The sequence below is a fragment of the Pongo abelii genome, chromosome 15 (assembly GCF_028885655.2).
Source record: "Pongo abelii isolate AG06213 chromosome 15, NHGRI_mPonAbe1-v2.0_pri, whole genome shotgun sequence".
Lineage (NCBI taxonomy): Eukaryota > Metazoa > Chordata > Mammalia > Primates > Hominidae > Pongo > Pongo abelii.
The window spans coordinates 24,356,196-24,381,156 of NC_072000.2; the positions used below are offsets into that span (position 1 = coordinate 24,356,196).

General features: G+C 42.6%; 1 protein-coding gene and 1 pseudogene across 1 annotated transcript; one reads left to right on the top strand and one right to left on the bottom strand.

Annotated features, from left to right (window-relative positions):
- Nucleotides 1-498: 498 nt before the first annotated feature.
- On the bottom strand, nt 499-2,494 carry LOC134760031 (seminal ribonuclease-like). The gene is made up of 2 exons (XM_063715444.1): nt 2,228-2,494; nt 499-1,526 (listed from the first exon to the last, which is right to left on the bottom strand). The coding sequence occupies exons 1-2, from the start codon at nt 2,267-2,269 to the stop codon at nt 1,197-1,199; spliced, it is 372 nt and encodes a 123-aa protein (XP_063571514.1). The 5' UTR covers nt 2,270-2,494; the 3' UTR covers nt 499-1,196.
- A 17,675-nt stretch (nt 2,495-20,169) lies between these two features.
- On the top strand, nt 20,170-20,843 carry LOC134759958 (non-secretory ribonuclease-like; annotated as a pseudogene).
- The last annotated feature ends 4,118 nt before the right edge of the window (nt 20,844-24,961 follow it).

Here is a 24,961-nt window from a genome sequence, read left to right on the forward strand (position 1 = left end):
GCCCAAGCAACTTGAAATACAAAATTCATCATCAGGATGACCTATGGTTTCCCAGGTGCACCAGGAGATGTTACCAAAATGGCACCATCAGCCAGAACCCACATACATTCACCGGGTCAGTGCACTTCTCAGTTCACCAGAGATTCATTTCTTTCTGTGACATCACATTCACCTGGAGTGGGGCCAAGAACCAGGCCACAGCTAATAATGAGAAAGAAAGGATTCTTCATTCGCTTTTTTTACAAATGAGAGAAAAATTTGCCAAAATCCTTTGGTAATAAGTAGTTATCTCAAAGACAAAGAGACTCAAAATGAAAATGAAAAAAGTCAGTTACCCTTCGCACTGTCCATGTTTTTCCTCCACATAGAAAAATAGGTATTAAATTCATCCTTTCTGGTATTAACAATTAGAGTCTAACCCAATACCTGTGAATCTGAGTGCACAGATGTTACCAGATTTTTCATTACATAGAAAATGACAGAGACGTTCTTCCACTACAGTAGCTATTTTGTGGTGACAACTTTTACTTTTCCAGGATTTCTTGGTTAAGTGACACACACGTGCAACTGCTTCTCCTACAGCTTCTTCAGAAGCGGCTTCTTCCAGTGACACCCCGGGAGCCACAGGGATTTGTTTCCCTAAAGGAAGCAGTTTCCCACCTGGGTATCGTCCCTAATACCCTCCGAAGGAGCCCATTGAGTAGAAAGGAACAGAACGTCCGGCAGAAGATAGAAGGACCCTATGATCCAGGACACGTAGGGCCAGCCATCAGGAGGTTTTATGAGAGCAGCTGGTGGGAAGACCAGCCAGACGAGAAGGGGATTGTCTAGCAGCTTGGTTGGAGCAAGCCTTTTCCAGAGAATTATTTCTGTAATTCAGGCTCCCTCCCACCTACCCTCCACTGCCACCCTTTCCTCCACCAAAAAGCCCTAACACTGTGGCAGGGATAGGGGACCTGGGGTTGGTGGGGAACAGGCTGTACGAAAGATGCAGGAGCCTGCATGTGTCTAGGAACAATGAGGGATCCACGTGCAAGGGAAGAAGCATTTACAAAGAAGACATTGACAGTGCTGCAAAGATTTGAAGGCATAGGGTGCAAGTCACTCAGGTGCCGGTGTCAGGAGGAACCTAGCCATCCGGGTGAACAGATGCCCCCTTCTTGCAGCCCACTCGCATGGGCCTGTTGGACTCCTTCTTATTTTTGGTAGTGGCAGCGAAGAGGTCGGGTCCCTGTGCTGGCAAAGCAGTCAGTGATATTGACATCATGAGTACTGTTGTGGCAGCTGCACATGGAGGGGCTGTTGGTACAGGGCAGTGGTGGAGTTCCACAGAAATCTGCTATGGTGGTCAGATTCTCATGAATGAATGCGTGGATTGGCTTGCATTTACCCCTATAGATCAGCCAACAGCACCTCATCATCACATCACAGTATCGGTGGTGTCCTCTAGGGACCAAAGGGCTGGAGTGAAGACAGTTAGATCCAAAAGGAGGAAGAGGAGGAGGGTCCACATCAGATTCGTGTTTCTTGTGAAAGCATTTCAGAGAAGAGCAGAGTCAAAAGAACAAGCCACGGTCCCTTGTCCTGTTCCTAAGAAGTCTTGGCCCAACACTTAATGTTCGCAGTTCTCCCCTCCTGCCTTTTCTACACTTATTCTTCGTGTACTCATGGCAACAAGTGTTCTCACATCCTTCTTCCACCTCCTTGTCAATAACGGAGATGGCTACCGCCCTCTCAACCCTTCATGGGATTTTCCTATGTACAAGGTTATTTCCAAACCCCAAAGTGATTCTTGCTCCTTACCTAAGCAGACCAGTTAAACTAAAAACTTTCATCTCTGAGGTGTTTGCATCTATCAGTCCATCTGATGCTCACCCATAGCCTGTGAGGTGAGGCAGGTATCATTGCCAATCCCTTTTTAGAGTGACTTAACTCAGAAGGGAATTGACAGATCCATATGACCTGCATCTTAGAAAATATTTTCACTTCCTTAAATACAAATATCTGTTTAAACGCTGTTTTTAGAAATGTGAGCATTTCAATTCTAAGGGAGTAGAGTCTATGTTTCCCCCAAATATTTCTCTGCCTCAAAATAAAGATTCCCAACTCTTCCATGTATAGAGCCCATCTTCCAGAAATGTTCTAATTCTTGGTGATCAGGGATTCTGGGTGACTGGGTGTGAGGTTTCTGTCTCTAGGTCTAATATGTGACTCTTTTTTTAAATACCTGGGAGTTCCAGGAAAGGGTTTTCTGCAGACCAGATGACATCCACAGAGATGGATATTTTCCTCTCAGAGGTGGATATTCCTAGTAAAATTGGAATCCCCATTGTCTCTCTCCTTCCTCTAATCTTGTAGAAATTATGTTGTGGATATTTTCTTCCCAGAGGTTAGGATGCAGGCCATATGGAAAACTCTCAGGCCTGTCAATGATCTTAAACAGATTACCAGGTATTACTAATTTTATGCTTACTATTGCACACCTAAAATATTCACCAGCATCACACAGAGTGCCTATGACATCACTGCAAATATTCAGAAACTTGGGGTTTAGTGTCTGTCATAAGCTTGCTACTGGAGCTGGGCAAATCACCTTATCCTTCTACTCCTCATCTCTAAAGTGAAGATGATAGACAAAAGATCTCTTTCAGCTGTGACATTCTGTATTTTTTTATACATTACTGTGTGTTTGGGTTCATGTATGATTTTGTATATGTGCATATTGGTTTATACATGTTCAGGTAAGGAGAATTATTTAGTTTGCAAATTGAGTTTCCATTTGAGAATTGTTAATCTAATTAAGTGTAATTTTTCTTAAAAGCAGTTGTTAGCAAGGGCAAAACAAATTCAATCACTATTATGTAAAGATTACAGCATAATCTGTTTTTGTCTCCACCATTGAATATATATACATATATATTTCAGATGGAGTTTCGCTCTGTCGCTCAGACTGGAAGGCTGTGGTAAAATCTCGGCTCACTGCAACCTCTGCCTCCAGGTTCAAGCAATTCTCTGCCTCAGCCTCCCAAGTAGCTGGGATTACAGGCATGCCCCACCGCGCCCGGCTAATTTTTGTATTTTTGGTAGAGAGGGGTTTCACAATCTTGGCCAGGCTGGTCTTGAACTCCTGACCTTGTGATCCTCCTACCTCGGCCTCCCAACGTGCTAGGATTACAGGTATGAGCCACCGCGCCAGGGCCAATTTATTTTTTATTTTTATTTATTATTTATTTATTTATTCGAAACGGAACTTCACTCTTGTTGCCCAGGCTGGAGCACAGTGGCGTGATCCCGGCTCACAGCAACCTCCACCTCCCGGGTTTAATCAATTCCCCTGCCTCAGCCTCCCGAGGAGCTGGGATTACAGGCCTGCACCACCATGCCTGGCTAATTTTGTATTTTAAGTAGAGATGGGGTTTCTCCATGTTGGTCAGGGTGGTCTCGAACTCCCGATATCAGATGATCTGTCTGCCTCAGCCTCCCAAAGTGCTGGAATTACAGGCGTGAGCCACCATGCCTGGCCAAAATTAGATATGTTTTTATTACAGGAGAAGCTGCTGGGAACTCCAGTCTGTATTTCAGTAAGGCAAGGGAAGAAATTAGTACATACATTTTTCAGAACTCCAAAATCAGCTAAATTAGGGACCTGCTAATGAAGGCAGCGGGAGGAGTTGCATATACAGTCTATTAACAAGGTGCGATGTAGTAGATTTCAGTTTTTTGTCTTAACATGTTTCCTTGGCAGATAGGTCTGAAAAGCCATTTATATAATTAAGCAAAAATGACTAATACATGGCAAGAAGTTGAACTGAGATTTAATACCTAGATTTTAATATGTTAGAAGAGCTGAGGCAGGGCTTCCTTGTCTGACATAATGTAAAAGAGTCTTGGAACATGTCCTGGGTCCAGGGCCTAAAACCCCTTGTGGCCTATGGAACTCCAAGTTCTGTGCCAAAGGGCAGAATGCTGCCTTGCCGCACTACAATCTAAGCCCAGGGCATAAAACCCCTTGTGGCTTGGCTTGGACAGAACCTAGGGCTCAGGCATTAAAACCACTTGTAGCCTCTGGAATGTGTCGAGACTTGCTGGCCCCTTGCTTTTTGCTCTCCCAAGATCATAAATTGATTATATCTTGAATTAGAAGAACTTGTTCTCCCTTATCTCAAGCAGCAGACGGTATGCTAAACCCTTACAGCTATGCTTGATTCACCGCTACCTTTCTATCCTCACGTCCTCACCTGTCTACCCTCACGTCCGCACATCCTCACCACCTGCTTCTTTGATTACCAATAAATAGTGTGGGCTCCCAGAGCTCGGGGCCTTAGCAGCCTCCAAACTGGTGTTGCCCCCTGGACCCACCCTATGTACTCTTAACTTGTCTTGTCTCATTCCTTTGACTCCGCCGGACTTTGTAGCCCCCATGACCTGGTGTTGGCTCTGATCACCCCAACATAACACCCTTGACTTTCTATGTCCTTTATAATTGGCCAAGACACCAAGAAAAGAGGAAAGAACTCTTTTTTATTTTATTTCTTTTTATTATTTTTTTGAGATGGAGTGTCGCTCTGTTGCCCAGGCTGGAGTGCAGTGGTGCAATCTCGGCTCACTGCAACCTCTGCCTCTCAGGTTCAAGCAATTCTCCTGTCTCAGCCTCCCAAGTGGCTGAGACTACAGGCATGCACCACCATGCCCAACTAATTTTTGTATTTTTAGGAGAGACTTTGTCTATTCTTTGTCATACTTCAAAGAGTTTTCAAAGAGTATAATTCACAAATTATGGTCAGTTCTTTGGGCCCTTTCAACTCTCCTAAAAATAATTTCCTACTCCTCAAAATTGCCTACATTCCCCCATCTCTCTCTCTCCTGTGAAGAAGGGTATATAGATTCTGAGCCTCACTGGGTTACTGGGTAGTCACTCTCTCGTCATTCCCCCATGAATACAATAAACTTGGCTTTTTCTCCAGTTAATCTACCATCGGTTAATTTCAGCAAACTCAAACCTTAAAGGGAAAGGGAAATTCCCCTTTGCCCCTAACATGCAAATTAATTATTTAGATTAATAATTGCTAGACATAAAATTGGCATACGGTTTATTTATTTTTATATTTCAGCACAGGGGAGGGAAAAATGACTTCCTTCTACCCTTTTAGGATTTTTGTGACTGGGCTACAAGTTAAATTACATAAGATGGATTAACATGAGAAAAACTATACTTAATTATGTGTGTATACATAGGAGTCCCACAAAAATATAAGACTCAAATAAAGGCCAGATGAATAAAGCTTATATAGCATCTTAAGCTACAGAAAGAAACAGAGGCTTGGGGCTTCTGGAGGGTGGTGGTGCAAGTTATGGGAGCATGAGAGGAGGAAACATATAGTAAATACATGGTAAATAAAGGTTGCCTTGTTATGCAGATAAGAGTCTCTCGGGATAAAAATTGCCTTGGAGCAGCTCTCTTCCTGATCAAAACACCTTTACCAGGGAAAATTTATTGTATACATCTGAATTTCTCTTACAAAAGGGCAGCTTTTCAGAGCTAACTCCTGTGCGGGCAGTTTCTCTAAATAAATAGTTAATAATCAATATGCTAGAGAGGAATATTTTGAAGTGGTGCCTTCTGAGCCCTAACCCCAGCAACAGGCAGAAACTGAAATGTTAAAATGATACAATTTGCAATACTAGTAAAATATTAAGTTCATAAGGAGAGAAACTAGGAAAAGATAAACAGGAACTTTATGGACAAAAGTACAAAACTTATTTGTGAGACATTAAGGTAACCAGAAAGTTACAGCATGTTTATAGATTGCAAGACTCACTAATTTAGATATATCAATTTTTCTGCAAATCGACCTATAGATTTGTAATTGCCTGATGGGTTCTTCCTGCCTGCTGCACAGAAAAAATCAGTTCACTGAGACCACGGCATTGCAGTAAAGAAAGGGTTTAATTGAAACAAGTCTGGCCACGAGGGAGACAGAGTTATTACTCAAATCAGTCTCCCTGCAGGCTTGGAGGTTAGGGGTTTGCGAGGATAGTTTGGTGGGCAGATGGCTAGAGAATGGGTGCTGCTTATTGGCTGGGGATGAAATCATATGGGTGTGAAAAACAATCCTCGTGGGCTGCTTCATGGGCTGAGTCTGCGTCTGGGTGGAACCACAGGACTGGTTGAGTTATGAGTCCTGGTTCCATAGGTTGCCAAATGCAAAAATCTGAAAAAACATCTCAAAAGACCAACCTTAGGTTCCACAGTAGTGATGTGATCTGTAGGAGCAATTGGAGAAGTGACAAGTCTTGTGACCTTTGGCCACGTGACCCTTGAGCAGTAAGGGATTATAGAAAATATAGGCCGGGTGCGGTGACTCTCACCTGTAATCCCAGCACTTTGGGAGGCCAAGGTGGGCGGATCAAGAGGGCAAGAGATCGAGACCATCCTGGCTAACACAGTGAAACCACATCCCTACTAAAAAAAATACAAAAAGTTATCCCGGTGTGGTGGCACGCACCTGTAGTCCCAGCTACGCGGGAGGCTGAGGCAGGAGAATCTCTTGAACCCGGGTGGTGGAGGTTGCAGTAAGCCAAGATCACACCACTGCACTCCAGCCTGGGCAACAGTTAGACCCCATATCAAAAAATATATACACATTTTATCAGAATTCAGGCACCTCTCATAATCCCAACCTTGCAGCTTTTCATTAGTTTTACAAAGCTTTGGGAAGGGCTACTATCATCCTCACTTTACAGTTGAACTATAAACTAAATTTCCCCCGAAGTAGCTTGGCATATGCCCAGGAATGACCACAGACAGCTTGGAAGTTAGAAGCAAGATGTAGTCAACTGTGTCAGATTTATCTCACTGTCATAATCTTTGCAAAGGCAGTTTCAGATTCAGTACAATTCCAATCAAATTCTCAACCAGTTTTTGTTCGTTTATTTTGGGAACTTACTGATTCTAGAGGATATGTAGATGTACAAGAATAGCAAACACACCTTCAAAAAAAACACTAAAAAATGATGTGAGTTTGTTCTACCAGAGTATATGTAAAACAGAAAACAATATCTTGTTACATAAAAGCCTACTATTGCTCGTTGATAGGCAGCCTTGTTCCATGTGTTATTCAGAGACACAGATTACTTCCATCTTCTAGTTCTGTCATTTCCTCATCCATTTCATGTAGCTGGCAAACAGAATAGAAGGGGGAGAAGCACTCTTTCTCAACTGCGTTGGCCATTTTTCACTGGCATGGCCTTCAAGTGGGAACTATAGTTCCTACCTGAGCTGTCGCTTCTCAGCATCAACTCTACACCATGCAAGGGTGAGCATAAGCCTGAGGGCAGCTAGTTACTATGGCCACAGCAATGTAAATGGTGTTGCCAGTTTCATCTTTGTCACAGATGGGACAAGAATAGATGCAGTACAGTTGAAATATGAAAGTAGAGAGAAATCTAACACAGAGTTTCCCAAAAATGAGTTAGATGAGACCCAGGAACTTATGCAAACTCTCATCAGTGATTGACACCAGTGTCAACAAACTTGCAAGGAGAAAAAACGGTCAGTTCCAAAACTGGACCAAAAACACTTTATCTTCTTATTAGAAAACAACAGCAACATTAATAATACTACGCTACAATATCGTGTTTAGACATACGGGCCAGAGAAGTGGGACCTGGAAATTAACAATGAGTCCTAGGAGGCCTATGATGATTGGGTACTGGCTGCTCAAGAGAAGCTGAGTAACCAGAAGAAGAGCTGTCATGCAGGACAGCCTAAAAATATCAGGTGAGCACACATTTAAGGAAGCCTACCCTGTGCCAGAACGGGGCTGGGAGATGGACACAAAGATAACCAAGACATAGCCCCTTTCTCTCAGGAACTGTCAGTCCAGTGGTTCTGGTACCAGAAGGGGAGGACCCTTTCTTAGCAGGTGCAAAGGTGGGTAAAGTGATGATGGAGCTGTGGCCCACTAGAGGACAATGCAAGTACAGACATTGGGATAGGGAATGCTGGTTGTTTGGAGATGAGCTAGTCTTTTTGAAAACAGTATTCCTGTTTTCTTTGAAAAACCAATCCTCCACCTTGCTCCAGTCTGTGGCTTGGATGGACTGGCTCCACCCCAGCTCCACTAATGAGCTACTCAGTGTGTGTGTCTCATTAGATGAGATGGGCACTTGACCCATTCAGAGACATTTTTCAGGAATATTGGGAGATGAAGGCAGGACTTCATCTTGAGATAATGGAAGGTGTGGAGTTGCTGCTGCCATCTTACAAATATATAAGGAACATCTGCCTGATAGTGGGACTATGATAGAGGAGAGAGAAACAGGAAAATAAAGAGAAACCACGTTCTGTTTTCATCATCCGCGTTCTGATAAGCTGCTCGTTAAGCCATAACAATTCGTTATGGCTTAGGATAGTTTAACTGTACATTCAGGTTCTTAGGCCATCAGAAGAGATCAAGTACTTGGGAATAAGGGGTTTCAGTTGTGCTAAGTGGCCGAAAGAAGATAATAGAGAATTTTTTATTAGAAATCCATGAGTGTCATTTATTCATTTTCATGTGGGTAACCTTTTATTTAATTTAATTTTTTTTTCTTTTGGTAGAGACAAGGTCTGGCTGTATTGCCCAGGCTGGTCTTGAACTCCTGGGCTCAAGTGATCCTCCCACCTTGATCTCCCAAAGTGCTGGGTTTACAGCGTGAGCCACCATACCTAGCCATGGGTAGCATTTTAAAATAAAGTAGTCAAAATAGATCTCCTTGAGAGAATTATTTTTTAAACGAAGATTTAGAGAGAGAGAGAGGAAGTTAGCTATGCACATTGCAGGTGTGGTGTAGCTAGGGTGGCCCTGAGATAGGGATATGCTTGGTGTCTTTACAGAACAGCTAAGAGGCCAGGGAACTAGAGGAAATTGAGTGGAAAGGAGAAGAGTAGGGGGTTAGTTTTGAAAAGCAAATGGTTTGGGAATATGGATCATGTAAGAGCACATGAGATTTTATAAGGATTTCATTTTATTCAAGGTGAAATAAAAAAGCACTAAAAGATTTTGAGTAGAGTTTCATGACCTGACTTGTGTTTTAAAAGGACCCTCTAGCTGCTTGGGCTATCAGTGGTGGAAGCAGGAAGGCCAGTGAGAATGCTTTTCCCATCATTCTAGTGAAAGGTGATGGTGGCTCAGAACAGTGGTAGCAGTGAAGCCCATGAGAAGTGGTCAGATTCTGTGTGTGATTTAAAGGCAGAAACAGACTTCCCTGACAGGCTGGATGTGGGATATAAGAGAAACGAAGATTATTCAAGAATTAGAGACAATGGACTTACCTTCTCTTGAGATGAGGAATACTGAGGGAGGAACAACTTCGGGAGAAGAGTAGGAAAGATGATCAGTGTTTCCTGGGGACACGCTAGGTTTGACATAGTGATTAGACATTTAAGAATAAATGTCACATAGGAAGTTGCTGTACAAGTATAGGGTTCAGGAGAGAGAGATGTACTGAAGTTTTGGGCATTGTTAGAAAACTGATTATATTAAATGTGTAGAGGTAGAAGTATGATATCTTTCCTCTCCCCTCATAAGGATCTGACACTCCTAGAGCAAAAGACAGGTTAACAAGAGAAAAGCATAATAAATTTACTTAAAGTTTTATGTGACTCAGAAGACTTCAGAAATGAAGACCCAAAGACCCAGGCAAAACTGTCCAGATTTATGCTCAGGTTCAATGAAGGATGGACAGCCATGTAGCAACATAATTGGACAAAAGAGTATGATTTGATAGTAATAGGCTGAGGGAGGAACCCAGCATGGCCTGTCTGTTTAGATTTGTCTTGGCCTCTCTGTATAGCAATTCTCCCTCCCAGCTATACAACAAGATCCCCTCTGGAATCAGTCTTATGACCTACTATCAGACAAGGTAGGTCAGATAATTTCTTTATGGCCAGCTCCTACACAGAATGGCAGAGGGAAGACTAGAGGAATATTTCTAGATTTTATGGGTTATTTGGGGAGAGGGGAGCAAAAGACTGGAAGGCAGGAGAAGGTCAGAGAGACCTTGGCTCTGGAGGCTGCTTCTGAGGCCTTCCAGTCTCCTTTATTTCAAAGAGTTCAGCATGCCAAAGTGCCATACTTTGGAGTATAGTGTGCTGAGCCCCAACAAAAGCCATGAGATTAGATGTGATTATGAAGAGAGTGCATGTGTCCACAGAAAAGAAAGAATAGCTAACCCCTCGGAATCTCCACCATCAAGAGGCTGGAGAGAAAGGGGAAGAACTAATGAAGATGACTGAGAACATGAGTCCAGGGACTTAGGAGAAATAATCAGGAAAGGGTGGGGTGCTGTAACTCAGCACACATCGTTGACAAGACTGTCTGCTTTGAAGGCACCAGGACTGAGCTCACCAGACTTTTCATCCTGTTTCTGTTACAAGAAACCCGTTCTCAGGTCAGCTTCATCAAGGAGCAGGGAGCAATCAACTCTGTCAAAGGCTGATGAGCATGGAAAGTTAAAGCTGTCAGGGGAGAAATGTCTTACTTCAAGTGTGACGCTTCCCTCATGACCACTATTGATGGGGTGGAAGAGTCTGGGCAATTCATTGAAGAGATATCCACATTTCTGGGTCTAGAGAAAGTCTTGTCCTGGAGGTGGACAGGAAGACGGTCCATATGTGAGTCACGTTTTCATCTCAGTGGAGGGAATAAGGAGAAGGAGAGTAGGGCATCGGGGTCTCGCCCCCCTGAGATACTGTTCTCCTCTTAACCATATCCCAGACATCAGTACTTCTCGCATTTGTCTCCATCTCTCTAAGGACCCATCTGAGCTACCCACTTTACCACACCCTCCTTCCCTCTTGTACATTCATCTCTGTTATTACTCTCTTTTTTTTTTTTGTTTTTTTTGTTTTTTTTGAGACAGAGTCTCGCCCTCTCACCCAGGCGGAAGTGCACTGGCGCAGTCTCGGCTCACTGCAACCTCCACCTCCAGGTTCAAGCGATTCTCCTGCCTCAGCCTCCTGAGTATCTGGGATTACAGGCACCTGCCAGCATGCCCAAATAATTTTTGTATTTTTAGTACAGGTGGGGTTTCACCATGCCGGCCAGGCAAGTCTTGAATTCCTGACTTGACGTGATCTGCCCACCTCGGCCTCCCAAAGTGCTAGGATTACAGGGGTGAGCCACCATGCCCGGCCCCTCTCTCTTTTCTTCCTTCCCATTTCGCTACTCTGGCCCAGCAAGTTTCCTTGGAAGTTTATACAGATTACAGATACATTCTTCTCACTTTTACAGCTTTAATTGAGGTACAATTGACAAATAAAACTTATATGTATTAAAGGTATACAAGTTGATGTTTTGCTATACAAAAGCATTGTGAGATAATCATCACAATCAAGCTAATCGACATATCTATCACCTCACATAGTTACATTTTCTTTTCTTTTTTGTTTTGCTTTCTTTTCTTTTTTTTGTGGTGAGAACACATGTGGTCTACCCTTTTAGTAAAGTTCAAGTATGCAATACAGTATTGTTAACTACGGTTATCTTGCTTAACACTACATCTCCAGACCCATCTCCGTTTTGAATTGTACTAATAGAATACACATAGTACTAACATAATTCTCAAAGCAAAAAGATATTCTCTTTTCTTTCTTTATTTTATTTATTTTTTATTTATTTATTTTTCTTTTCTTTCTTTTTTTTTTTTTTTGAGACTGAGTCTCTCTCTATTTCGTAGGCTACAGTGCAGTGACGTGATTATGACTCACTGCAATCTCTGCCTCCCGAGTTCAAGAGAGTCTCATGCCTCAGCCTGAAGAGTAGCTGGAATTACAGGCACCCACCACCACATCCAGCTAATTTTTGTATTTTTAGTAGAGACAGGGTTTCACCATTTTGGTCAGGCTGGTCTTGAACTCCTGACCTCAAGTGATCCACCTACCTTGGACTCCCAAAGTGCTGAGATTACAGGTGTGACCCACCATGCCTGGCCACAAAAAAATATTTTCTAATATTCGGTTCTATCATTAATTTTTTTAGTGTGCTTAACAAATGACTCTACCGTTACTGTTCCTCAGCTGGAAAGTGAGGAGTTGGTATAAATGTCTTTAGGAGTTCCTTTCAGCTCAGACTATTTAGAAATCCGATACTCTGGAGCATAGGTATGTGTGTATGCATGTGTGTGTGTGTTTGTGTGTGTGTGTGTGTGTGTGTGTGTAGGAAAAGACGTAAAGGAAATTTGGTTGACATTTGTGCACTGTTTGTCTGTGTAAATCTGATTTTCCTAAATTATTATGAATTTAGGCAGAAAAAAGCATAATTATCTGAAATAAAATTATTATATACAGATTACATCATTTTTAAACTATGCAAAAAAAACACGCTTGTAATTGATTTTATTGTAGAGAAAATGTGAGGTTCTGTCATTTAGAACTGTCATTTAATGGAGCAGAGAAAGCATTAGCACAAAGACTATGGGATAATTTCAATCCCCTGAGATCTAGATTAGAGGACTGGTTAATAGCCTGGGAGATATCTCTCAGTCAACAAACAATAACGTAGTAGTTCCTCTCCTTGATTATCTCCCTTCCCTTCGCCTACCTCTAGTCTAATAGGTGATCAAGGGGCCCAAAACTCATTGCATCCAGGAGGAAGCTTTGTTTGACAGGTGCTATCTAGCCGAGAAAATCTCACCATCACCCACCATTTACATACATTGTAATTTTTCACTGAGCATTGGAAAAAAAGAAGGAACCCAGCACCTCATGGGGAAAGCTATTTCATTCTAGGCATTTTTATTAAGACTCAAAACAGGACTGTCTTGTAGGTAACCCTCATCTCTACTATTTTAGAGACATCATAGACTTTCACCTGTGCTCAGGATGCAGGGTGTCCCACTACCAGACTTACTAGGTTTGTGTATTTGTGATGTAAGAAAAAAAGAATGTTAACATTTCCCTGGTAGAAAAGAGAAGATAAGTGCCTTGTTTGAGGTCCCGTGTGGGTGAATAGCAGAGTTTGGAGTGAAACTCTAATCTTTTTTTTAAGTCCATTACTTTAGATGGACAACCAAGCTTGTTCCTCTTAAGAGAAGGATGTGAGCCAAATAGGAGATTCAAAGAGATGGAGTAAGGGATGATGCTCCATGAAGGAAAATATCCTGGTTTCAAAGCAAGAGCATGTCTTGACAGAGTAAGAGGCCAAGAATCCCTTTGAAGAAAAGGTACCATTTACTAAAAAATATCAGTCATAGTGACTATTGTTGAGAAATAAATGAACGATCACAAATTGAGAAACACAGGCAAGTAGGCTGTTGACTTCGGTAAGCCCGACTCTTGGTCTCAGGGTTTCCCAGACACCAGGCATCCCTGGACCATGCCCCCATTCCACTTGTACTATTAACTAATATTATTGGTTTCATTCACTCTTGCATTTATACAACATGGTCCTAAGCAATAACATACATAACATTATGGACTAATGTGTTAATTATTCACTCCCATTAAAAGAAATGCATAACAATGAACAATTTTTACTATTTACATGTACTTTCTAACATCAGTCACTTCACTTTCCACCTTTTGTACATATTTCATAATTTTGTGTTCAGTTTCATCTACGGCTGTAAATTAAACAATTCTACCTTGGAAAATATTTTCACAGAAGAATAAAAGTTCCAAAGACAGTAGAAAAAAATGAAGCTCAAGGTCAATGATTTGGCCAAATTCATCAAATTCTGTACAAAAAAGAGACTATATCGTGAAGGTACTATATTTTAATCATGAAAAGGTGCTCTAATTATTTGCTAAGACAGTTCCTCAAATTAGCAGCAAATTGATGGAAAACACAATTTTTATGTTGATCTGTTTCCCTTTGTTCTGACTTCACAAGTTAATGCCAGATGTTAAAAGGTGATTTCTTCTATCTCAGATTGGGAAGGGTCCCTGAGAAACAAAGACCCTATCAAAATGACTTGCTGTCCACCTAAGCAGCACTTGGTCAAAAAGAGACAAAAACCTGAGCTCCAGTTCTAATGCCTTCACTTTGGGAAATAAGGAAAGGAAACAAGCATATTGTCTCATTGTAAATACCACAGAGAAGATAGCACAGTAATGAAACTGCGCTAACACCTTGATGCATAAGACTGATCATCCTTATCAAGATATTTTTTCCCTTTGCAATGTTTTATGCTACATATTTGGTTATTTCATATGCACACACGTGTGCACACACACACACACACACAAATTACCACATTAAATTTCCCCTACAAACCGATGTATGTGTTGTTGTATTTTACAGATTATAAAACAGAGGCATAGAGAGGATGAATAACTGGCCAACTCTTTTTTTTCTTCTTCTTTTTTAAGAGACAGAGTCTCGCTCTGTTTCCTAAGCTGGAGGGCAGTCGCGCGATATCGGCTCACTGCAGCCTTTGACTCCCAGGTTCAAGCGTCTTTCCTACCTCAGCCTCCTGAGTATCTGGGATTATAGATGCACCCCACCATGCCTGGCTAATTTTTGTGTTTTTGGTAGAGATGGGTTTTTGCCATGTTGGCCAGGCTGGTCTCAAACTCCTCGCCTGAAGTGATCCCTCTACCTTGGCCTCCAAAAGTGCTGGGATTACAGGCATGAGTCACTGCACCTGGTCCTGTACAACTCTTATAGTAAGAGTCTCAAATATAAAAAGTCAGAGCTGGTATCTGGGCAAGACTATACAAAATCTACATCTGACATCACTGTGACACAAAACTTACATAACAACTGCATTTACAGAGACACTAACCTATATAATAATTCATTTCCTGTGAGCCCTGCAATCTCAGCAATGCATCTATGAGCATAACATGCAATGGTTAGGATAAAGAGATATTGATTAATGGGTACAAATATAAGAAATGATATAAGAAATAAGACCTGGTGTTTAATAGATCAGGAGGATGACTATAGTTAATAATTATCCACTGTACACTTCGAAATAGCTAGAAGATAATAATTTGAATGTTTCTAACGTAAAGAAGAGGCAAATATCTAAGGTAGTGGATATCCCAATTTCCCTGAGGTGATCTTTACACATTTTATGAATGTATTAAATTATCACATGTATCCTGAAAACATATACCTCTATTGTGTATCAATAGAAATAGCCAGGCACGGTGGCTTATGCCTGTGATCCCAGCACTTTGGGAGGCCAAGGTGGGTGGATCACAAGGTCAGGAGTTTGAGACCAGCCTGGCCAACATGGTGAAACCCCATCTCTACCGAAAATATAAAAATTAGCCAGGTGTGGTGGTGCGCACCTGTAATCCCAGCTACTCGGGAGGCTGAGGCAGGAGAATCGCTTGAACCCGGGAGGCAGAGGTTGCAATGAGCAGAGATCGTGCCATTGCACGCCAGCCTGGGAGACAGGGCAAGACTCCGTCTCAAAAAAAAAAAAAAAAAAAAATTGAAAAACAAATACGGCTCGGCGCGGTGGCTCATTACTGTAATTCTAGTACTTTGGGAGGCCGAGGCGTGTGAATCACCTGAGATCAGGAGTTCAAGACCAGCCTGGCCAACATGGTGAAACCCTGTCTCTAGAAAGATACAAAAATTAGCTGGGTGTGGTGGCACATGCCTGTAATCCCAGCTACTCGGGAGGCTGAGGCAGGAGAATCGTTTGAACCCGAGAGGCAGAGGTTGCAGTGAGCCAAGATCTCGCCACTGAACTCCAGTCTGGGCGACAGAGCAAGACTCTATCAAAAAAAAAAAGAAAAGAGCTGGGCACAGTGGCTCACGCCTGTAATCCCAGCACTTTGGGAGGCCGAGGCGGGCAGATCACGAGGTCAGGAGATCGAGACCTTCCTGGCTAACATGGTGAAACCCCGTCTCTACTAAAAATGCAAAAAATTAGCCGGGCATGGTGGCGGGCGCCTGTAGTCCCAACTACTCGGGAGGCTGAGGCAGGAGAATGGCGTGAACCCGGGAGGCGGAGCTTGCAGTGAGCCGAGATCGCACCACTGCATTCCAGCCTGGGCGACAGAGCAGGACTCTGTCTCACACAAAAAAAAGAAAGAAGGAAAGAGAGAGAGAGAAAGGGAGGCAGGGAGGAAGGAAAGAAGGAAGAAAGGAAGGAAAGGAAGGAAGGAAGGAAGGAAGGAAGGAAGGAAGGAAGGAAGGAAGGAAGGAGGGAGGGAGGGAGGGAGGGAGAGAAAGAGAAGAAAGAAAAGAAAGAAAGAAAGAAAGAAGGAAAGAGAGAGAGAGAGAGGGAGGCAGGGAGGAAGGAAAGAAGGAAGAAAGGAAGGAAAGGAAGGAAGGAAGGAAGGAAGGAAGGAGGGAGGGAGGGAGGGAGGGAGAGAAAGAGAAGAAAGAAAAGAAAGAAAGAAAGAAAGAAAGAAAGAAAGAAAGGAAGGAAAGAAGGCGAGAGAAAGAAAGAAGAAAGATATTTTTAAAATATACAATGCGACATGAATGAAATTTTCCACTTTCTTAGGAAACACCCTTTCTTTCATCCCTCCTAAGACACACTTCTCCATAATTCCATCTGAGCTCTATTTCCATTTCTTCCCTTTCCAGAGAGGAAAAGGACTTGTTATAGTTGAGGAAAAAGAAGAAAGGCTTAGTCCTTTCCTCTTTCATGTCAGAAACTTGATCAAAGTGGTCAGATCTACTTGTTCAATGGCTTTCAGAGGAGATATGCAGAAGGAAGGCCTAGGGCCACCTTTCTGCGCTTCAAGAGACCAGGAAGAGCTCAGTACACCAAATATCTTTAGAACTTAGGTAAGTTAAATATTACTGCATTTGATGCAATTTAATTAACCTGCACCATATTATTATAGAAATATTTTATTACTTTTAATGGCAAAAATTGCAATTACTTTTGCATCAACCTAATAAATAGTGTGCATTGTCTTTCCCATAGATAGCCACTGCTGCTGCATTAGGGAAATCTGTGTGCAGGAATGTACTGATGGTTTGGTACCTCCCTGTCGGCATGTTAAGAGCAAATATTGCAAGGGTACCCTGGGGCTGAAGAAATTGCAAGCATTGAACATTATATATTTGCACATAAATGCTATGCAAAAAAGACATTGATCAATGCAGTGTACTCAACAGTGGTTTTTACCACAAATGCAGAAGTCTTTGTCTGGGACAATATTTTACAATGTTCATCGGTTTCTAAAAAAAAATGACCTAATACTAGGGCATAATTCTGACTATTCCTCTCAGTGGAAGTGTGGGCCAGGTGTGAAAATGTGTCATTCAATTAGGCTGCAAGACAAGTTATTAGGCTGCTAATAAAATAAAGTTTTATTAGGCTGCTAATAAAATAAAGTTTTATTAGGCTGCTAATAAAATAAAGAAGCCGGGAGAAGTAGCTCGCGTCTGTTAAAGACAAAATCATGCTGAAGTCACAGAGAGTTTTGTTTAACGTTGGCTTATACTTTATTCCTGCTTCATATAAAACAGTCTTCTCCCAAACATCATAAATATCAAAGTACACCATATGTAATAATTCTGCAGGCTAGTTGGAAATGTACACAGGAAATCCATACAAGGGTCAATCAGAAAAATCTTATGAGTATGTTATGAATACAATTTTAGTGACCGGGAGCGGTGGCTCATGCCTGTAATCCCACCACTTTGAGAGGCCAAGGGGTGTGGATCGCCTGAGGTCAGGAGTTTGAGACCAGCCTGGCCAACATGGTGAAGCCCCGTCTCTACCAAAAATACAAAAATTAGCCAAGCATTGTAGCAGGCACCTATAATCCCTGCTACTCGGGAGGCTGAGGCAGGAGAATCACTTGAACTTGGGAGGCAGAGGTTGCAGTGAGCCGAGATTGTGCCACTGCACTCCAGCCTGGGAGACAAGAGAAAGACTCCATCTCAAAAGAAAACAAAACAAAACACAATTTTAAAGGATGAATATGGTTGCAAATTGGGCAGGTTATGGTCTGAGTTATTTCTTAAGACACTGCAACAAGTCTGATGCGTCATGAGCACAGATGTCTCCAGAAGCCAGGCAGGTGTCATTACTGAACAGACAGGATGTAAGTTAGGAGAGAGAGATGGAGTCAGAGAACAACCATGAGCTAGAGCCCGTTCCACAGAGGCAGCTTTATTCAGCTCTAATTGATACCACACAGCAATGGAGACACAGTGCACCAACCAACATCATGTGATTTTTAAAGATAAGACAGTAATGAAAACTTTTAGTGAACTATTCCAATATCAAACTTTATCTTCCATACCAAACATTGTAAATAGCACTGTGTATGCTGAAAAGAGGCACTTTTTAGCCAAGTACATGCCCTGGGGCTGCAGTCTATGTCTTTTGCCTCATACTATAGACACTTGAGTGCAAGTCTTTCTACCCAGTGTGGCTGTCAGCATCACAGAGGGGATACTCTACGTATCATTCACCTTTACATTCTCATCACCTGTGAAAATGATCCCCACCCAATATACATGAAAAAACAAACACTGCCTCATGATAAAGCTGTTAATGAATGTCAGCCAGAACAGGACTTCAAGGCGCAGCACAATTAGCTGAGCATTGAGTACTCACCAGGTCACCATTGTGTCCACATTTACCTAAGGACCCCAGTGATAAAATTATTGCGTTTCTAAATGACAGGAAAATTGGATGGTAGTAAAAATTATGTAGATTAACTGTTGGAAGGTATATGATATCATTTAAGGGTCCAATTTCAGTTTTCTAATCCCAAAGCTAGACTAGAGATTAACATCTCTTAGTACCCAGGTCTTACCCCTGCAATTCACTTCTCACCTCTGTACAGTTTCCCCACATCATCCCCTGTGCCCAGAATGCTCATTTCTTCCCTAAAGCCCCTGAAAATCCCCTGCTTTTCCTTTAAGACCCTGCTGAAATGAAACTTTTTTTTGAAGTCTTCCTTGTCCCTCAAGCCAAGTGATTTCCTTCAACCTTCGGCGTCCCCGTGAAACCATGTTCACAAAAGCACTATTACCTCTATCACACTGTAATACAATTATGTGTCTACGATTACTTTCCTGTGTTTCTCTGAGGACCAAGAATAAGTGTATGCTTCGTGTATCAAATTGTACACTTGACTTTTATACTTTCAGGAATACAGTGCTCTGTCCTTAAATGTTCATTTTGTAAATACAGAACCATTTTCTTGTGAATATCAAAACGTGAAACTTATCAGGAAGATGAATGACAACCCCACAACACACTGTTTTGCAGAAAATACCATAGGCTGAAAAGATCACAGGAATACCAAGTGATAGGTTGGAATCTTTCATGACACCAAACGTTCATGCCAGAATGCACATTCTCTGCCAGATTTTACAACTTTCCTCAGTGTGTTTTTAGGTTATGTAACTTTACACAAAGTGGAAGCAATAGTCAGGGCAAGACTTAAGAGAAAGTGGATCCAATGCAAGAGTAGTAAAGAAAAAAATCCCTCAAATATGTGGAGCAGATTGTTTTAATTATCTACAGACTCTTGTGCCCCAAGAAATTAATAGTTCAAGTTTCCAGCAAGAGTGGTGGATGAGATGGAGAGCATTTGTGTGAGAGAATCAAGGATATTACCAAAAATGAAAGGGAAGCTGGGTTCCTCCTGGGCAAACAGATCTCTGTGGCTCTATTTGTTCTAACTACTATGCCTGCCTTCATGTACTTTGGTCATTTAGTGGCCTTCCAGAGAACAGTTATAAAATCTGTGGTCATTCTGCAGGCAGCGTATAGTTTTCATCCAGAGTTCCGATCCAACCAGCAAAACTGTCTTACACAGGATGACTTGGAATTAGAGTCCTTATAGCAGAAAGAGCAGCAGGGCTGTCCTTGGGTATCCGTTGCTCAGCCAAGTCATCAAATAAAAAGGATGATTGCACAAGTGGACTATGTACCAATCTGTGGGTTTCTGCATGGCCAAGAGCCAGACCCTCCCTCCTGGCTCTGCTGGCCCAACCCACCAAGGGATGCTTTATTTAAACAGTTCCAAGTAGGGGAGACCGGCTGCTCCTGAACCCCAGAACAACCAGCTGGATCAGTTCTCACAGGAGCCACAGCTCAGAGACTGGGTAAGTCAACAATCCCCAGAGCTGGGACAGAAGGGGCAGCAATGGGGCAGCACCTGAGGGAGAGGTGAGCTGAAGTTAGTGCTTAGGAGATGTGGCACACTTTGGGGACAGGAAGGAAAAGGAAATGGGACCCAAGAGTGGCAGCAGAGGGGCCTGTGGAGTGAGACACTATGGTGTGTGTCATAACCAAGACCAGATCGGGGAGTAGTTACTTCTCTTCTTTTCTCACAGGAAACATGGTTCCAAAACTGTTCACTTCTCATATTTGTCTGCTTCTTCTGTTGGGGCTTCTGGCTGTGGACGGCTCACTCCATGTCAAACCTCCACAGTTTACCTGGGCTCAGTGGTTTGACGTCCATCAGTAGGAACCCCCTCCAATGCACCAATGCAATGAGGGTAATTAACAATTATCAACGGCAATGCAAAAACCAAAATACTTTTCTTCTTATAAGTTTTGCTAATGTAGTTAATGTTTGTGGTAACCCAAATATAACCTGTCTTCATAACAGAACTCTCAACAATTGTCATCATAATGGAGTCTGGGTGCCTTTAATCCACTGTAACCTCACGACTCCAAGTCCACAGAATATTTCAAACTGCAGGTATGCACAAACACCAGCAAACATGTTCTACATAGTTGCATGTGACAACAGAGATCCATGACAGGACTCTCCACAGTATGCAGTGGTTCCAGTTCACCTGGATACCATCATCTAAGCTCCTGTATCAGCACTCCTCGTCATCACTCATCTGCCAAGCTCCTCAATCATAGCCAAGATCCCATCTCTCCATGTAACCTGGGTATCAGCATCTGTCCTCATCAGTCTCCATACCCCTTTCATTTTCCTGAGCTGAAGTGCCCTGTGAACCTTGCAATAAACTGTTTTGCAAATTCATCTGGAAGTGTCTGTGTGTCTACTTTGGCTGCTCTGCTGTCATTTAGTGACAACCTACTGTAGAGATTTTTCCTTCCTCCAACCTGAGATTTGCGGGAAATAAGAGAGATTTGAGGACAAGAGACTCTTTCATGAAGCAGCACAGACTTATCCCTCTCCCTGTTTCAGGCTGAGGAGCTGAGGTCTCAACTGATATCTACCAACTGTCAAAGACTCTTGCCTTAATCAAACTTTAGTCATCTCTGAGCCCTCTTCACAACTAGGTCATTCTGTTGGGCTTCCTACTCCATCCTTGTAGAGTCAGGTTTATTTTTATATTTATATTATTTTTATTTATTTATTTTTTGAGACAGAGTCTCACTCTATTGCCCAGACTGGAGTGCATTGGCGATATCTGGGCTCACTGCAGCCTCCCCTTCCTGGGTTCAAGTGATTCTCCTGCCTCAGCCTCCCAAGTAGCTGGGATTACAGGCATGCACCACCACACCCAGCCAATTTTTGTAATTTTAGTACAGATGGGGTTTCACCATGTTGGCCAGGCTGGTCTCGAACTCATGACCTCAGGCAATCTACCTGCCTCAGCCCCGCAAAGTGCTAGGATTACAGGTGTGAGCCACCAGTGCCCAGCCTAGAGTCAGGTTTAACAGAAGTCCTCCTAACTTGGTTTATCATAAATATTTGCCCTCAATATCTGACCAAATTCCTTAATTCCTCCATCATCCATGTGATACCTGATTCCTGGCCTGCCTTCAAAAAACAACAAAAAAAAAATCCAATTGAGTCAACTTAACATTGGTCCCCCTAGCCTTGATATCTCTTCTAGGTAATTTTCCATCCACTGACCTCTCCCTCCACACCAACCTATAACTTCAGTATACCTCTCCACTTGTTTTAGCTGTATTCCAAAATTGAGCCCAATTTGATACTGAGGTCCCATTTGATGCTTTATGGACTAAGTCTGGTTTTTATTGATGTGATTTCTATCCTAAGAGATATAGGGGCTGCAGGGAATAAGCTGAAAACGTACATGTTTGATTATGATTTATGAATGATAAATTTTGATAGAATTGAACATTATGATAGAAAACAAAAAAAAACAGAAAGTAGAAAAAGTCAAGAATGCTATAAATATGGTGAAACCAAGATAAGAATAAAAGTTTAGCCTCAGAGACATCCCTTTTGAATGAGTGCATCAAATCTCCAGCTATTAGCAATTGTACTAGAGGTGGATCCACGGTTTGTGTCAAGTGTGGAATGAGATAAATTCTTCAGACAGCAATATGGACAGATTGTAATGCTGCCTGGAGGAGAGGTGGACACCTTTCCCAAAACTTCCATGTCCTGGAGATGGGGAGCCGCTGGTCACGTGGGAAGGGGAACGGGGAGGAGGAGGCTGGGGAAGTGGGAGCACTCATGAAGGTAAGTTGGCTCCTACCCATTCTGCCCTCCATAGATGTTCCCAATGGTGAGCCAAAGGTTCATTCAACACCTGTCAGGAAGGGCACAGCCTTGAGAATTGGGGAGTTTTAGACCCAGAGAGAGAAGAAATAGACAATGAGAGAACTTGCCCTGGACTCCAACACAGGGCTTCACTCAGGAATTCATGAGAAACAGAAAGGGGAAGCCCCTTCTTGCAAGTTGTGGACAACTGCAGCATTCAAGTGATTGTTCCGGGGACAGAATGGGTCTTTTTGAATGGCCCGACTCAGAATACAACAGAGATACGATGCCATCAGATCTGCACCTTGGTCCTTCAGTCTGAGATTTCTGACTTCTATATTTCTCCTCCTCTTCCAGACCCTCAGAAATAGCAATTTCCATTCCTCAGATGACTCCATGTCAGTAATGGTGCTTTAATTGGCATCAGACAGCAGCTGTATTGAAGTCTCTCCTCTGGAGAAACTATTGAGATCTTGCTTCTCCAAGCGGGGGCTGTGAACTTAAAAGTTTGCCCGGAGACACTGGGTTTGGGAAATCTCAGTGCTCAACAGAATCCACCGACTCTAGGTACAATAGGGCATGTCAGAAAGTGAGTGCAGTCTTCCCATAACCTCAAAGTAGCAGAAGGAGAAGGTAGGACACTAAAAGCTGGAGCCATGTTTGCTGTGAAGAAAGACAGAGTGGACTTTCCTTGCTTCAGGTACCAGATCACAGGTGTCTTCTCAGTCAGGGATGCCTCATCTCTAAAACCATAGGATAGAGGGATCAGTCCCCACCGGCCCCCACGCGCTCTCCACCTTGTGTCTTCATCCTCTCTCCTGTCATTCATTCCTTCGCTCATTCATTCATCCAGCAGACATCTACTGAGCAGACACCTTGCTCCAGGCAGTTTGAGGGAGTGATGATGCAACACAAACCAAGACAGGTCACTGCTCTTTTGGGGCCACATTATACAAGGATAAAAATAAACATACAAAGTTGTTCTAAGCATACAAAATTTTGCTAAGTGTCAGAAGGAAAAATACACAGCATAGTACACAGAAAATTACACAGAGCAGCACAATATAGAGGTTCTGTATGTGCCACAAAAATGACGGGGCAGAGTGTCACCAGGAAAGACCCATCTCAGAGAATGAAATCTGAACAGGAGGAAAAGCAGCCAGTCATGCAGACACCAGATGGAGAATCATCCCAGCAAAGAGAAAGAGAGTTCAAAAGTCCTGACCAATACTAAAGCTGTAAGTAGACTTCAGTTCTGTGTTTACAATAAGTTGATTAAAACATCTGAAAGAAAATGACTACAACTATTTTCATCTTTGTATGTATTTATTCCTTGATGTAATAAAACATTTTCATTTTAAAAAATGGTCCTGAATAGATAGAGGTTTGGCATATTAGAAGCACAAAAGTTGTTTGGTCAGGACAAGATCATTATAGCCATGAGTATCAGTGATAGGAGTTAATGAGGTTCAGACCCTTCATGCCTGTGAAGATGGAAGAATAAAGTAAGTTCCTCATGGGGCACAAATTGAGCATGTTACATACAAGAATAATGTTGCCTAAAGATCTGTCCAGCTGCTGCGCAAAACACAACTATTTAGGAGACAAGAGTGGAAGCAAGGTCCCAGTGAAGGACCACAGGTTGAGGGAGAGGGAAACAAGAGTCTTCCAATCTCAGTGAATCTCACCATCATCCTCTCATGGTGCAAACCCATGCTATTCCCCTCCCTGTTGCCATGGCCTCTCTCCAGCCCCTCCATGCCTTCCACATCATCTTCCTGCCATCCCCATGCTGATGACTGGACTGAGGTCAGAGGCAGCTCCCCTCTCCCGGGGGTGAGACGGTTCAAACAAGACCAAGGAGGATTCTGTGCTTGACCATCAGGAAACCCTGGCTAGACTCACTGCTCCTTCTGCAGTAGACATCCAAGATTTTCTGGTTGCCCTGGACCAAAGGCCGGCACCACAGAGACTACCATTAGAGAAGTTAAGTGGTCACATCAGCGTGTTCCAAAGACATGATCCTTGGAGTCCACTTCCTTTCCTTGAACGTCCCATGTCTGATTTTATAAAATTCTCTTAATATCAAATCTTCAGGAAGTCTTGCAGGAGTAAATGCAGTTAATTGTTCTATAAGCAGGCAGGGAGGGTCTCCAGGAATTATAAGAATTTAATCAACTTGAGCAATCAGCCTGTTTTACAAGCTTGCTGGTGGGAACCAGCTCCTGGCATAACCCAGCAACTTATAGACAAACCAGCATGAACTTTCCTCCTTACCATGCTAAAGTCTCCACCCAAGGAGGAGCCTCATTACCATAACATGTGAACTATGTGCTCGCAGAATCACTCACTGTGTGTGGGCAACTGGAACGCCTCCTCTACAAGTGATGATACACCCTCTGTCCTCTCCATCACCATATAGATCATTTTTCCTCCTGACACCTAGCAAAATTTTGTATGCTTAGAACAACTTTGTATGTTTATTTTTATCCTTGTATAATGTGGCCCCAAAAGAGCAGTGACCTGTCTTGGTTTGTATTGCATCATCACTCCCTCAAACTGCCTGGAGCAAGGTATCTGCTCAGTAGATGT